Genomic DNA, 16404 nt, shown 5'->3' with positions numbered 1-16404 from the left:
TGAGCAGGGTGTTTGAGTAGGCTAAACTAGCTAGCTGCATTTGCTAGCTAAGTAAGTGAAAATGAAACTACATTTTTTTAAAACAAAATCTCTCCTTCATTTTAGAAGAAATGTATTTGTTCAAAACTGTTCAACTATTGTCTTTTCAAGTCATCTACTCGCCACATTTGATGCACTGCAGTGCTAGCTAGCTGTAGCTTATGCTTCCAGTACAAGTTATTTATTTGATCCTTTGATTGGTTGGACAAGTTCATGCTGCAAGAGCTCTGATAGGTTGGAGGACGTCCTCTGAAAGTTGTCATAATTACTATGTAAGTCTATGGAAGGGGGTGAGAACCATGAATCTCCTAGGTTTTGTATTGGAGTCAATGTACCCAGAGGAGGACGGAAGCTAGCTGTCCTCCGGCTACACCATGGTGCTATGCTACCCTAGTGCTGTTGAGGCTACTGTAGACCTTCATTGCAAAACAGTGTTTTAATAAATTATTTAGTTACATGTGAATATTCTTAGTATAGTTTTATCTAAAAATAATAACATTTAAATATTTTACAATTACATTTTTATGAAATTCACTGAGGATGGTTCTCCTCTTCCTCATCTGAGGAACCTCCACTGATAATCTGTGGTATTATTTTACAACAATGAATACATGAATCACATATCAAACTTACAACTAATATTGTTCCTGTGGATATAAAAACAACTTTTAAAAATAAAGAAGACATCCCCCATAGCAATTGGCCATTTAATGATTCAAATTTGAGGAACTCTTGTCATCTGAGCGTAAGGTGTTACATACAAACAAATATAATTGACATGGACATAAATAAACAACTGTCTCTTATTTATCCACTCATTTCAAAATGTTGGGTGCATATAGAAAAGTAAGCACTATTTTTCTTTGACAACTGTTCTGCGACAGTTTACCTCCTCGCCAACGGTCCACTTAGAATCCCTTCTTCACCAGCCACTCCTTCAGCGCTGTATCAAAGTGACCTTTGACTCGAATTGTCATGGTCACTTCATTGACCTGGGTTGGCAGGTCTTTGCCAGTAAGCTGTTGCAGGTACTCCTTAACATCCTTCTCAAGAGCCTGACAGGAGACACAAAAGTAGCAGCATTAATCAGGGGGAAACAACTGCACAGTGACAGGAAAACATAACATTCCACCCAAAGTTGTTGCTAGATAAATACAAGAGCTCTTCTACTTCTACTCTGGTTCCCAGCCAGTCATACTTACTGATATGCAATTCTGCAGAAGTTTCAACAATGCTTTGACAGAAGAACCCTAGAAATTCTGTCTCACTCACCCAGATGTCCCCTTCAACCTTGTCTTGCGGCTGCCATGGGTGAGGTAAGTGTAGACAGGAACATTGTGCATTCGGGAGCGACAGATCATGTATGGTAAAGCCAGGGGCGAAAATCTGATATCAACTTTGGAGGGGACAATTACATGAAATTTTCTCAAGAGCAATTCCTGAGGGGGACACCAAAAGTAGTGCTGTAACACATAGCCTACATTGTAATATGGTAAATGTATATTGAGGAACCAAAGAAATAAGGTGTTTGCCGTACTCCTAACTACCGGTACCCAAAACTACACAACTAATCACAACAGCAATACCATTGCCTTTAACAAATCTTAGTTCAGTCACCAGTTTAAGTTGAGAGTGGGGGTATCCATGGCATTTTCCAATTATGTTCCTATTTTACAAGTAAAAAAAATTGAGAACCTTTCATAATGTTGCCAAACAAAGACTCAACAAACTTACCTGAGACTCCCTGTCTCTGCCAGTCTGTCCCTGCATATCTGTCCCCAACTCTGCTGTCTGTGTGCCATCTGTTGCCTGCTCTGCCTAATGACATCATTGTGAAACATTTCCGTTAGAATTTCATTTCTTTCTTATGAACATTTTATCAACTAGTCTTTGAGATATTAGGCTACTAGGGTTCTTACTTTGCGTTTTGGTGTACTGAAAAATACTCTGATGTCCGTCTTTTATTTTTCTGCCATTTTTCTACCTGGCTGGCTGGCTGGCTACACACACACACAGTGTGTAGGTTATTTACAGTAGGAGATGGGCTTCTATCATCTTATCTTTTATCATTCTATTTGGGCTTCGATCTAAAAGGTAGCTAGAAAATGTGAAACGGATTAAAATGACAAGAGTTGACAGCTGTATGAGTTCACCATTTACACAACATATGCTGCAACCTTTTGTAATTTTAATAGTTTGTTTCATATTGGCTGGCTTCCAACAATAGCTGAATTTGAAAAGCTAGCGAGCACCAATTCCGTTTCAGTGGTGTTTGCTATAATCTTTGCTACCCGGGTTAAATAAAGGTGAAATAAAATAAATAAATAAAAGTTCCCTTGCGACAATTTAGCTTTTGCAACGAGACCATTAAATATATTTAAGACAATGGTAGAAGAGAGTGTAGTTCTGTTCAGTTTGGACTCCAGTTTAACGCTAACCTTATCACAGGGACTTTGAAGCACTAACTTACATCATCTGCATGCTGGTCTTGGAATAAATTGACGATAGCAAAGATTCCATCTTTGACGAGGCCACATAAATGGAATAGGTACTAGCTAGCTTAATAGTTAATATTTGCGCGCTAGCTCTGCATATTCAGCTAGTGTGTGTGCGCGATTGACTGGATTAACCTCACGTCAGTTACGTTCATTGAGTGCCTTTCAGACAGTGGATACGACCCCTCTGTTACCTTGCCAACTAAGGAACTGGCAGTGGATCAAACCATTGTGAGGCAAAGGGTGGGGGGGTCGCAATCTTTTGAAACTTAAAAACGCGCTATTAAGTGTCTATAATCAGCACAATTGCTTTCATTGCGTATTATTATTAATATTATTTAAATTACATAGTTATGTTTCAGTGTTATATTGGGGGGGACAAATCATATTTTTCCCAGGATGGGGGGGTCGTGTCCCCCCCTGGATTTCCGCCCCTGGGTAAAGCAAGAGGCACCTCTATAAAATGTTGGGCTAAAGGGGGTGAGAAAAATAGGACAAATATTTAATTGAGGTTAATCAACCATAAAGTAAATAGCACCTGATACCCAAGGTGTGTTTGCTGAGACTATGGTCTCATTTGGGAAAAAGTCTATCCTCTTTCCTCTCCTCCATGACGTGGAGACTGACATGGTCGAGGAGAGTGTTCATTTGTTTATAGGCTAATGGAAGAGTGTCCGGCCCTCCTTGACAGCTACTTTCATCGAGGATAGTCATGTGTATCCTACCGAGTTCTGTGTAACCTACCGGAGTTCTTTGTGGAAGAGTTTTGAAATCTGCCACACACCATTTGAATCAGATATTTCTTTTTCAAAGGAGAAAAGCATGCAAACCTTTAAAAACGATCTATAAAATGTCTAGCACAACATCTAAATGTGCTTTTAGCACTTTACACATTTCTTTTGGGATTCCACCCCTGTAAACTTAATTTGCCTGATGACGTGCAGTGGAGAAGGACCGTTTCATTTCAAACAAGCACATCTTCATACACCTTCCCTCTATTCGCCAGCCCTCCTTCATTGTCTTTGACTTTTTTCAAAAGGAGGCGAGAGAGGACGGAGAGAGGACACAGGAGTTCAGCAAATCCAATTGAGAAAAGGCCTATGAGAGATGTGTATATGAGACTATAAACGACTAAGTGTTGGCAGATAAATCATGTACAGAACATTAGAAGCGTAAAACAACTCGAACAACAAATTTAAATGTAGTAAGGTATTTGAAGCAGAAGTTGAATCAGTGTGAGAAACCAAACCATTGCTCTCCATTTGCCTTAAAACAAAGAATAACGTAAGGTGTCAAGCTTTACCTGATGGAGGAGTCCAGCCAAATGGGGAAGGACCATCATGTTTAGGGGGAAAGGGCACTCGTGAAGGTGGTATCAGTCGTTCCACAAATTTGTATTCTTCTGTAGATGCTAATATCCCACTCTTAGCTTCTCCAGCTGGGCTACACAATGTCTGTTTTTGAAGGGAAAGTGACAGGGATAAATGTATTCTCGCGTGCTCCTGATAACTCATTCATGAAAAAAATAATTGACAAATGCATTGAAAATGGAAAAGAAGTAGTGTCTGTCATTCATTCCATCCCAATTCCACACATTTATGCAGGGCAGGCCCTAGGGCCCTCTCTGTCTAAAATGATCTGCCAAAATTGTTATAACCCCTATTACTAGCCTATTCAACCTCGCTTTTGTATTGTCTGAGATCCCCAAATATTGGAAAGCTGCCGTGATCATCCCCCTCTTCAAAGGGGGAGACACTAGACCCAAACTGTTATAGACCTATATCCATTCTGCCCTGCCTTTCTAAAATCTTCGAAAGCCAAGTTAATAAACAGATCACCGACCATTTCGAATCCCACCGTACCTTCTCCACTATGCAATCTGGTTTCCGAGCTGGTCATGGGTGCACCTCAGCCATGCTCAAGGTCCTAAACTATATCATAACCGCCATCGATAAAAGACAGTACTGTGCAGCCGTCTTCATCGACCTGGCCAAGGCTTTCGACTCTGTCAATCACCGCATTGTTATCGGCAGACTCAATAGCCTTGGCTTCTCAAATGACTGCCTCGCCTGGTTCACCAACTACTTCTCAGATAGAGTTCAGTGTGTGAAATCGGAGGGTCTTTTGTCCGTACCTCTGGCAGTCTCTATGGGGGTGCCACAGGGCTCAATTCTCGGGCCGACTCTTTTCTCTGTATATATTAATGATGTCGCTCTTGCTGCTGGTGATTCTCTGATCCACCTCTACGCAGACGACACCATTCTGTATACATCTGGCCCTTCTTTGGACACTGTGTTAACAAACCTCCAAACGAGCTTCAATGCCATACAACACTCCTTCCGTGGCCTCCAACTGCTTTTAAATTCTAGTAAAACTAAGTGCATGCTATTCAACCGATCGCTGCCCGCACCCTCCTGCCTGACTAGCATCACGACTCTGGACGGTTCTGACCTAGAATATGTGGACAACTACAAATACCTAGGTGTCTGATTAGACTGTAAACTCTCCTTCCAGACTCACATTAAGCATCTCCAATCCAAAATTACATCTAGAATTGGCTTCCTATTTCACAACAAAGCCTCCTTCACTCATGCCGCCAAACATTCCCTCGTAAAACTGACTATCCTACCAATCCTTGACTTCGGCGAGGTCATTTACAAAATAGCCTCCAACACTCTACTCAGCAAACTGGATATAGTCTATCACAGTGCCATCCGTTTTATCACCAAAGCCCCATATACTACCCACCACTGTGACCTCTATGCTCTCGTTGGCTGGCCCTCACTCCATATCCGTCGCCAAACCCACTGGCTCCAGGTCATCTATAAGTCTTTCCTAGGTAAAGCCCTGCCTTATCTCAGCTCACTGGTCACCATAGCAACACCCACCCGTAGCACACGCTCCAGCAGGTATTTTACACTGGTCATCCCCAAAGTCAACACTTCCTTTGGCCGCCTCTCCTTCCAGTTCTCTGCTGCCAATGACTGGAAGGAATTGCAAAAATCTCTGAAGCTAGAGTCTTATATCTCCTTCTCTAACTTTACGCATCAGCTGTCAGAGCAGCTTATCGAGTACTGTACCTGTACACAGCCAATCTGTGAATAGCACACCTGACTACCTCATCCCCATATTACTACCTACCCTCTTGCTCTTTTGCACCCCAGTATCTCTACTTGCACATCATCATCTGTACATATATCACTCCAGTATTAATGCTAAATTGTAATTATTTTTGCCTCTATGGCCTATTTATTGCCTACCTCCTTACTCTTCTACATTTGCACACACTGTACATAGATCTTTCTATTTTTCTTTTCTTTTGCGTTATTGACTGTACGTTTATTTGTAACTCTGTGTTGTTGTTTTTGTCGCACTGCTATGCTTTATCTTGGCCAGGTCGCAGTTGTAAATGAGAACTTGTTCTCAACTGGCCTACCTGGTTAAATAAAGGTTAAATAAATAAATAAATAGGGGATATTTGGTTTGGCCCCACCCCCCCTCTTGAATGCGGAGAGAAACAGTTTAATAGTTATTTTGCTGCAATTCTGTACATTTTGCAATGGGGTGCAGATTTTTTTTCGAGTTTTACAGCTTATTTCCTGAAATTCTACACATTTTGTCATGTTAATATGTTATCTGAGTGACTAACAAAATCAAATGGGGTTCAAACAGGGAATTGGTTCCCATTGTTTTTCCACCAATCATTTTTCCCATTGGGGATTTTAGAAACACTTAAAATAAGGGGTGTGCTTTGTGTAGGCTCACCCTGGCGTGACGTTTTGATAACCATGTAAATCTCTCTCAGACAAGGTGACTATCAATATATTCTGCTCTATTTACTCTCAGATTCGAAAATGCTCATTTGCATCAAAGTAGACCGAGAGACTGAAAAACAGCTTCTATCTCAAGGCCATCAGACCGTTAAACAGCCATCACTAACATTGAGTGGCTGCTGCCAACATACAGACTCAAATCTCTAGCCACTTTAATAATTAATAATTGGATGTAATAAATGTATCACTTGTCACTTTAAACAATGCCACTTTATGTAATGTTTACATACCCTACATTACTCATCTCATATGTATATACTGTACTCTATACCATCTACTGCATCTTTCCTATGCCGCACAGACATCGCTCATCCAAGACATCGCTCATCCATACATTTATATGTACATATTCTTATTCATCCCTTTACACTTGTGTGCATAAGGTAGTTGTTGTGAAATTGTTAGATTACTTGTTAGACATTACTGCACTGTCGGAACTAGAAGCACAAGCATTTCGCTACACTCGCATTAACATCTGATAACCATGTGTATGTGACAAATAAAATTTGATTTGACATCATGCAAAACTACAAATCCCTGCAAGCTCCTGCACATCATCTCTAGCTGACATCTTTGCTAACAGGTATTGTGTCAATTTAAAACTTGCACAAGACAGTTCACAGAATTGTCAATTTAAAGAAATGTAGCCAATGTATTCATTACTACATTTAGCTAGCTAGCTAATGTTTGTTACTTCGATTTTAGCAATTTCGGCCACGTAGATTATTTTTGAAAGAAGATACAGTATCAGTCAAAAGTTGACAACCTTTTCATTCAAGGGTTTTTCTTTATTTTGACCATTTTCTACATTGTACAATAATAGTGAAGACATAAAAACTATTACATAACGCATATGAAAAAAGTTTTAAACAAATCAAAATATATTTAATATTTGAGATAATTCAAAGTAGCCACCCTTTGGCTTGATAACAGCTTTGCCTACTCTTGGCATTCTCTCAACCAGCTTCACGAGGTAGTCATCTGGAATTCATTTCAATTAACAGGTACGCCTTGTTAAAAGTTAATTTGTGGAATTTCTTTCCTTCTTAATGCCAATCAGTTGTGTTGTGACAAGGTAGGGGTGGTATACAGAAGATAGCCCTATTTGTTAAAATATCAAGTCCATATTTTGGCAAGAACAGCTCAAATAAGCAAAGAGAAACAACAGCATCATTACTTTATGACATGAATGTCAGTCAATTCGGGAACATTTCAATAACTTTCTTCAAGTGCAGTCGCAAAACCATCAAGCGCTACGATGAAACTGGTTCTCACGAGGACCGCCACAGGAAAGGAAGACCCAGTTACCTCTGCTGCAGAGGATAAGTTCGTTACAGTGACCAGCCTCAGATTGTAGCCCAAATAAATGCTTCACAGAATTCAAGTAACAGACACATCTCAACATCAACTGTTCAGAGGAGACTGCGTGAATCAGACCTTCATGGTCAATTTGCTGCAAAGAAACCATTACTTAAGGACACCAATAAGAAGAGACTTGCTTGGGTCTAGAAACATGAGCAATGGACATTAGACCGGTGGAAATATGTCCTTTGGTCTGATGATTACAAATGAGTTTTTTGGTTCCAACCACCTAGTCTTTGTGAGAAGCAGAGTAGATGAACGGTTGATCTCTGCATGTGTGGTTCCCACCGTGAAGCATGAAGTAGGAGGTGTGATGGTGACACTGTCTGTGATTTATTTAGAATTCAAGGCACACTTAACCAGCATGGCTACCACACCATTCTGCAGCGATACGCCATCCCATCTGGTTTGTGCTTGGTGGGACTGTCATTTGCTTTTCAACAGGACAATAACCCGGCCTCCACAATCACCCGACCTCAACCCATTTGAGATGGTTTGGGATGAGTTGGACTGCAGAGAGAAGGAAACTCCTTCAAGACTGTTGGAAAAGTATTCCAGGTGAAGCTGGTTGAGAGAATGCCAAGAATGTGCAAAGCTGTCATCAAGGCAAAGGGTGGCTACTTTGAAGAATATAAAATATATTTTATTTGTTTAACACTTTTTTTGGTTACTACATGAGTCCATATGTGTTATTTCATAGTTTTGATGTCTTCACTATTGTTCTACAATGTAGAAAATAATCAAAATAAAGAAAAACCCTTGAATGAGTAGGTGTGTCCAAACTTTTGACTGGTACTGTATATGGGTATCAAATAGCCAACTCACTCGTAACCGTATCGTAGTATTTGGTATTCTTGCCGTGTGCTCGTATAGCTTGAAACTTTCCCTAAATCATCTGCATAACATTGTGGTCCTGTTTATGAAGGAGCGCGACATAATTGTTCTCGGCCACCACACGTGGGCGGGATCAGGGAATACTACGTCACGGGTATGCGCAGTGAAATGCTTCCTGTTTTCAATCTCCAGACCAAACACCATTGGCGAAGCACACGATCATTACACTGCGAGACTTTGGTGAGCTATGAAATAAGTTTCAGTTCTGTTTTGTAACTCATAACAAAGGGACTCAAAAGTTTCATGACATTTTAAACATTGTCTCTTAAAAAAAGTTGTCTTTGTTGATATTCGACAGGAAATATAAATTGTTCTACCGCTCTGGCTAGTCTAGCTATAACGTCAGTTACTAATGATTAACCACAAACTACTAATCTTTGCACTAGTTGTTGGACATTTGATTCACCGTTTATTCTGGCATACGTCTGAAGAAACAAACTAATACATACCTTGCCTAGTTAAATAAATTAAACCCTGTTGGTGACCATGTTTGAATCAGGTGTTTTAGTGCTAGGCTGGAACAAAACCCTGCACAACCCTTTGGGTCTTTCAGGATTGTAGGACCCACTGACCTAACATCATCCATCTTATTTTGAACAGGTTGACCATGCAGCTGTTTGTGCGTGCTCAGACTCTCCACACCTTTCAGGTGTCTGGGTTAGAAACTGTCGCTGACATCAAGGTAAAGTATAGCACTACTGTCCCTTGGTCTGCAAACTTTTTTGGGTTTAAAAGTTAATTGATGACCATGAAAGGTTAACCACATTCAGCTCTTTGTTCTTTTCCCTTCCCCACAAGGCTCATATTGAGGCATTGGAGGGACTCTCCTGTGATGACCAGGTGGTTTTTCTGTGCGGGGAACCTCTGCAGGATGATGCTGTGATTGGCCAATCGGCACTGGAGTTCAGCACTCTTGAGGTTACCCCCCGACTGTTGGGAGGTAAGTGATCAATAATTAAACATTCTTAAACATTATTGTAAATATGTGAAATTATTAAGGTCTGAGACATTTTGTTTCTGTACCATTATTTGAAGAGAATTTGGAGGGGCTTGCTTTGATTAATTTCCATTTCCTATCCCAGGCAAAGTCCATGGCTCCTTGGCCAGAGCGGGGAAAGTCAGGGGACAGACTCCCAAGGTGGGCGTTTGTGTTTTAATAGAAATGAAATTGTGGCATATTCAACATGACTTGCTCTTCTGGCAAGTTTGCTTTGTCTCTATTGTGCACGTCAAGACACCACACCTCTGACTCTCTGTTTATAACCATTCTCACAGGTGGATAAGCAGGAGAAGAAGAAAAAGAAGACTGGTAGGGCTAAAAGGAGGATCCAGTATAATAGGCGCTTTGTGAATGTGGTACCAACATTTGGCAAGAAGAAGGGACCCAACGCCAACTCATAAAACTATTTGCCCAAAGCCTTGTGTCTGCTGTCTCATCACAGTTCAACATTGACATGACCATTCATGCAGTGTGAGAAATGGATCTGTCATTTATAATTACATTTGTCACTGGACTGATTGTCACTGTGATGAAATACAATAAAACTCAGTGAGGAAAGAGTGGTACTCTGCACCAATTTGATGGTTCCTTTACATTGGGAGAATTGAGCAGTTGTATGATTGGCTGTCTTTCTGATGGTTCAGAAGTAGATGAAATGGACTCGAGATTCCAATTCTGATATTTTTTTCCACTAATTGATCTTTTGACAAATGTGATCTTTTCACTTCAGATATTTCACTTCAGATATTTTTCAGAGATTATCTGATTGGTCAAAAGACCAATTTAGTGAAAATTATCAGAATTGGGCTGCCTGTCTAAATACAGCCATGGTGGCATGAACACAAGGTAGTTCAAGTTGTATTAGTCGTATGGACAGGATACGCATGGTATATATCATCCAACGAAATTCTTACTTGCACAAGGTAGTTCCAAGTGCACATGTTCTCAATTTATTTAATGTATTATAGACAAGTCACACTGACAGATGATGAGAATAGTCTTTGGCATGTTCTCATCCATTATGCCAAGATCACTATCTGCCAAAGTGATCTTTGATATGACCATGGCTTGTACTTCAGCAGCTTCAAATAATTCCATCTGTCAGAGCATCTTCACACCTTCCTGTGTGATTTCCCCACAGGGTCAGCGATGACCACAACTCCCCAAGCAGCCAAACCTGAAACAGAAATATTGAGTTGACTGCACCTCAGAGGCCCTGCTAGAATATTTGGAATAGCATCAACTCATCATAGCTCTTGCCTTTGCTTTCACCTTCTTAGTAATGTTGGATAAATTGCTGCTGCTACTACAATGCAGGAGATAGTGGCAAGAAAAAGTATGTGAACCTTTTGTAATTACTTGGATTTCTGCATAAATTGGTAATCAGATTAACAAGTAACAAATTAACAAATTAACACAGTACAGCATAATACTGTGCTTAAACTAATAACACTCATTATTGTATTTTTCTTGTCTATATTGAATACATAATTTAAACATTCACAGTGTATGTTGGAAAAATATGTTAACCCCTAGGCTAATGACTTCTCCAAAAGCTAATTGGAGTCAGGAGACCAATCTGCTAACCTGGATTCCAATCAATGAGACGAGATTGGAGATGTTGGTTAGAGCTGCCTTGCCCTATAAAAAACACACAAAATTTGAGATTGCTATTCACAAGAAGCATTGCCTAATGTGAGCCATGCCTCGAACAAAATAGATCAAGAATTGTTGACTTGCATAAAGCTGAAAAGGGTTACAAAAGTACCTCTAAAAGCCTTGATGTTCATCAGTCCACGGTAAGACAATTTGTCTATAAATGGAGAAAGTTCAGCACTGTTGCTACTCTCCCTAGGAGTGGCCGTCCTGCAAAGATGACTGCAAGAGCACAGCGCAGAATGCTCAATGAGGTTAAGAAAAATCGTAGATTGTCAGCTAAAGACTTACAGAAATCTCTGGAACATGCTTACATCTCTGACAAGTCTACGATACGTAAAACACTAAACAAGAATGGTGTTCATGGGAGGACACCGCGTTAGAAGCCACTGCTGTCCAAAAAAAAACACATTGTTGCACATCTGAAGTTTGCAAATGTGCCCCTGGATGTTCCACAGCGCTACTGGCAAAATATTCTGTGGACAGATGAAACTACAGTTGAGTTGTTTGGAAGGAACACACAACACTGTGTGGAGAAAAAAATTACACAGCACAGCACACCAACATCAAAACCGCATCCCAACTGTAAAGTATGGTGGCGGGAGCATCATGTTTTGGGGCTGCTTTGCTGCCTCAGGGCCTGGACAGTTTGCTATTCCGACGGAAAAATGAATTCCCAAGTTTATCAAGACATTTTGCAGGATAATGTTAGGCTATCTTTCCACCAATTGAAGCTCAACAGAAGTTGTGATGCAACAGGACAACGACCCAAAACACAGAAGTAAATCAACAACAGAATGGCTTCAATGGAAAAAAATACACCTTCTGGAGTGGCCAGTCAGAGTCCTGACCTCAACCTGATTTGAGATGCTGTGGCATGACCTCAAGTTAGCAGTTCACACCAGACAAAAAAATATTGCTGAACTGAAACAGTTTTGTTAAGAGGAATGGTCCAAAATTCCTCCTGACTGTTGTGTAGGTCTGATCCACAATTACAGAAAACGTTTGGTTGAGGTTGTTGCTGCCAAAGGAGGGTCAAATAGTTATTAAATGCAAGGCTTCACATACTTTTCCCACCCTGCACGGTGAATGTTTACAGTGTGTTCCATAAAGACATGCAACCGTATCATTGTGTGTTAGTTTAAGCTGACTGTCTATTGTTGTGACCTAGGTGACTAGGACATGGATGCTATGGTTATACCAGGCCAAACCCTGCTGCTACCTGGTCTGTCATTCTGCCTGACTAAAGTAGACAGCCAGCTGGATGTGTAACAACCACACTCTAACCTTGATTGATTTTAGAGCTGTAATTTAATGTCTCCTCCATTCTCAGTGGGTTAGCTTCGGGTAGATTACATTGACTAATTTATGCAGAAATCTGGGTATTTCCAAAGGGCTCATACTTTTTCTTGCCACTATACATTTATACATGCTGCCAATAAATCACAATACTCACTTGCTGCAAACGCGACTTGTGCGACAGTTCCTATAGAGGTTGTCCCACCTTGGCGCATTACTTTTCGGGCGGCTAGGAAGACATATCCAGCTCCTAACAGCAGACCTCCACCTGAAAGAATCCGACAACTCCAACAGCTCCCAAACATTTGACCCGCTGCCGGTGATACTGAGCCCGGTGGTACGGGCAATGGCTCTGGTGTTGACATTGCCAAATCTATGGATTTATGCTAACAAGCTCGTTAGCTGTGCTTGGCTTGATGTGATAACTACCAAGCAGCTAACTTGACAATTTACTATAATCGCTTATTCTTAAAACGTACATCAGTTAAAAACGTAATCCCGATCCCAGTTACGAACACTGAGGTATGACGATTACCACTGCATGTGTTGTGCATGAATCTGACCGCAACCTTTGACATCAGTTGAAAATTAACGTCATTTTCTCAAGCCGGAAATGGGTGCAACCGGTAAAAGGGTCCCCAACACTGGACCGCTGACAACAGAACTATATTCATGATCATATAAACATAATTTAAAAACGTTACTCTATCCATTAAATCGAATTGATCTCACAAAATGTAATAACAGAAGATATCCAATAAAAAAAAACTAGGCAGGACTGTTTACATTTTATTTGCCATACATTGTTGTGATCATCACAAGCACTTTCAGCTAGCAAAAATGGTTAATGAATTATATACAACACTTATTGTAATAAATATGCTTTGTTTCAATGTAACAGAGCATGTGTTCAAGTCATGAAGTTTGGGAACCATTGCCTCTTATTTTCAACACTTTCTCATTCAGTGAAACAAAGTACTTAACGCCCCTTAAACTCATTCATACTCAACATAAATGAAAACACTTAGCCAATATAATCTTATCTCTTAAGAGGAAGTGGTGAAACTCAAGTCTACTGGTGTGTCATCTGTAATTGTATGGTCTCTTCCAATTGACTTTCAAATCAATGTGAAGACAATGCTCGTGTTCCCCTGCTCAGACGTCGCATGTCAGATCTGGATAGGTTAAAAAAACCTATCAGCTAACCACGTTATAGCAATCTGGTGCCCGACGGCACAGTCGATGACGTGGCACACAACCATTGGATGATGCATGTGACGTCTGAGCAGGAGAACATGACCAGCATGTGAGCATGACTATTTCTGGGATCTCATAGGGCCCAATCCTCTCGCAATGTTGTCATCGGTCTCTGCAGCTTCCTTCAGCACCTGCATCATGAGGGCGTTCCTCTTCCTTGTCTCCTCCATTCTCAGTGGGTTAGCTTCGGGTAGATTCTGATGGTCAGATTGGGAAAAAGAGCAGGTCAAATCAAATGTATTTATAAAGCCCTTCTTACATCAGCTGATATCTCAAAGTGCTGTACAGAAACCCAGCCTAAAACCCCAAACAGCAAGCATTGCAGGTGTAGAAGCACGGTGGCTAGGGAAAAACTCCCTAGAAAGGCCAGAACCTAGGAAGAAACCTAGAGAGGAACCAGGCTATGAGGGGTGGCAATTAACAGAACATGGCCAAGATGCTCAAATGTTCATAGATGACCAGCAGGGTCAAATAATAATACATCCCAGTGGTTGTAGAGGGTGCAACAGGTCAGCACCTCAGAAGTAAATGTCAGTTGGCTTTTCATAGCCGAGGTGAATGTAAAGCTGATAATGCATACAGATAATGCAACAGAAGCTGACACCAAAACAAAGCTGGGTATAATGTTATTGAAGACGGTCTGCTCTGCTGGTTCTTATTCCTTTCGCCGTTTGATCAGTTGACAAAATTATTTACAAATCACATCATGCCTCAGATGGTGTAAATCAGACCAGGAAACCAACCTTTTTCAGTGGGAGGCAATTGCAGATGGTTGCAGATAGAAATTAAATATATAGAACGGACATGATTCCATGTTCCAATCCACATGACACATTTCTATCAGCAACTTCTCTTCTGTCTCTGGTGAGTGTTAGTGAGACTATGCCATTCTATGGCTCGTCAATTAGCCCAGTGGTTCGCAAACTTTTCACTCAGGCCCCCCTTCCTTCATTTTGCAAGTTTAACGCTTATTTCCTGAAATTCTACACATTTTCCATGTCTTATGTGTGTTCATGTGATATCCGAGTGACTCAAACATTACAACAAAATCAATGGGCTTAAAAAACGAGCAAAAAAAAACAGCTGACATGGGCTAGTTGATCTGGACATTTCTGACAAGTTATAAATAGCTCTCCAAGGTCTGCAATGACTGACATAAGAGGAAAGCTGTTGATGCACTTACCAATTTCGAAATTGCACCTTGTGCATTCTTACACTGACCCCTCGCACCCCCCAGTTTGGGAACCACTGAATTAAGCAATAAACAAACACCACTAGGAGAACCTTCTCCCGGACAAGTGTGCAAAGAGAGAACCATAGCGTCATGTACCTATCTTTGTCTGATAGGTGAAACTACTGGCAAGCCATTTACCATTTACAAAAACAAAATGTAATGCACAAATCATACACATCTGACTAACAAAGGACAAGGAGTCCTTTGCTCGGTTTAAAAAGTCAGTGCTGTGCAAGTCAAGTGCATTGTTAGCGGCCTACCTTGAGCATTTCCCTCTTCCTTTCCTCTCCTGGTGTAATCACTGACCACATTCCATATCCAATGCCCACCACACCGACAAACCCAGTAGAGACCAGGACAGTGCGTAGACCACTCATTATGTTAGGCTTGTTTGTATCCTCCTTCGAAGACGTATTGAGAGTATGTTCTTAATTAGCAATACACTGTTCTGTTTTTGTTGTGACTGTTAGCTTGTAAGTTATTTAAGAGGTGCTCAATGTCCGCTGACAGGAATTTGCAGTGCATTATGGGATAGCCTACCCTTTTATTATAAAACCTTTTTTTGGTGACTTATGTGATGTCATGTCAAACCACGTTTTTCTTTTTTAATTCAAGAAGTGGACCATATTCCTGTTTCTGTTGACCAATATTTTAATGTAAATGTAAGACGGTGCATTATTAACACATTAATGCGTAGGGACCACTGACGATAAGCTTAATTGTGCAATTTCCATTCAAAACCACCAGGTGTCAGTCAAGTAGCGCCTTCTTTGTCAAATACAGTACTGTTCGGTACTTTCCCTTCAGAAAATCACCTGTGTCGCCGTGTGCACATTGGCAGAAAGTGTGTGTGTGTGTGTGTGTGTGTGTGTGTGTGTGTGTGTGTGTGTGTGTGTGTGTGTGTGTGTGTGTGGTGTGTGTGTGTGTGTGGTGTGTGGTGTGGGGGGGGGAGTCATAGTGTGTGGGGGTGTATTGAGTGCTGATAAGTGCTGATAATATGCATTCATCAGTGTCAGGTAGGGTGGAAGGAGAAAGCATTGTTAAGGTTCAGTGCCAGCTAATGTAACTTGCTAAAAATACATAATAGAACTCACAGTTCTGCTGTGATATTATGCGCTAAAATGTACACCTAACTCTTCAAGAGTTGGTGACACTGTGACCAATTATCATTTTCAAAACTAGAGACCCCCCTGTGACATTTTTTTTGTACTGTTTAAAGGTCCATCACTGATAATAAAATGTGTATACCATTTTATACACAATTCAACAATATAAGATAACTAATGTCTTACCAATCTGCCTTTTTAAATGTTATTAGAAATACATGTTGCTGTG

The 16404-nt window shown here is 40.7% G+C and overlaps 3 protein-coding genes across 3 annotated transcripts; 1 reads left to right on the top strand and 2 right to left on the bottom strand.

Annotated features, from left to right (window-relative positions):
* The first annotated feature begins 8758 nt into the window (after nucleotides 1–8758).
* faub (FAU ubiquitin like and ribosomal protein S30 fusion b) lies at nucleotides 8759–10230 on the top strand. The gene is given in 5 exon segments (NM_001140596.1): nucleotides 8759–8803; nucleotides 9224–9305; nucleotides 9422–9563; nucleotides 9706–9761; nucleotides 9899–10230. Coding segments are annotated over 4 exon segments (399 nt in total). The 5' UTR covers nucleotides 8759–8803; nucleotides 9224–9230; the 3' UTR covers nucleotides 10025–10230.
* Nucleotides 10231–10535: 305 nt separating this feature from the next.
* dmac1 (distal membrane arm assembly component 1) lies at nucleotides 10536–13193 on the bottom strand. The gene is given in 2 exon segments (NM_001140980.2): nucleotides 10536–10800; nucleotides 12736–13193. Coding segments are annotated over 2 exon segments (273 nt in total). The 5' UTR covers nucleotides 12944–13193; the 3' UTR covers nucleotides 10536–10735.
* A 161-nt stretch (nucleotides 13194–13354) lies between these two features.
* Nucleotides 13355–15560, bottom strand: uqcc3 (ubiquinol-cytochrome c reductase complex assembly factor 3). The gene is given in 2 exon segments (NM_001146613.1): nucleotides 13355–14032; nucleotides 15330–15560. Coding segments are annotated over 2 exon segments (255 nt in total). The 5' UTR covers nucleotides 15447–15560; the 3' UTR covers nucleotides 13355–13894.
* Between the last annotated feature and the right edge of the window lie 844 nt (nucleotides 15561–16404).

Source organism: Salmo salar, chromosome 11, assembly GCF_965601325.2.
Source record: "Salmo salar chromosome 11, fSalSal1, whole genome shotgun sequence".
Lineage (NCBI taxonomy): Eukaryota > Metazoa > Chordata > Actinopteri > Salmoniformes > Salmonidae > Salmo > Salmo salar.
The sequence above is the reverse complement of the archived record's forward strand: the minus strand, read 5'-3'. Positions and strand labels throughout refer to the sequence as shown.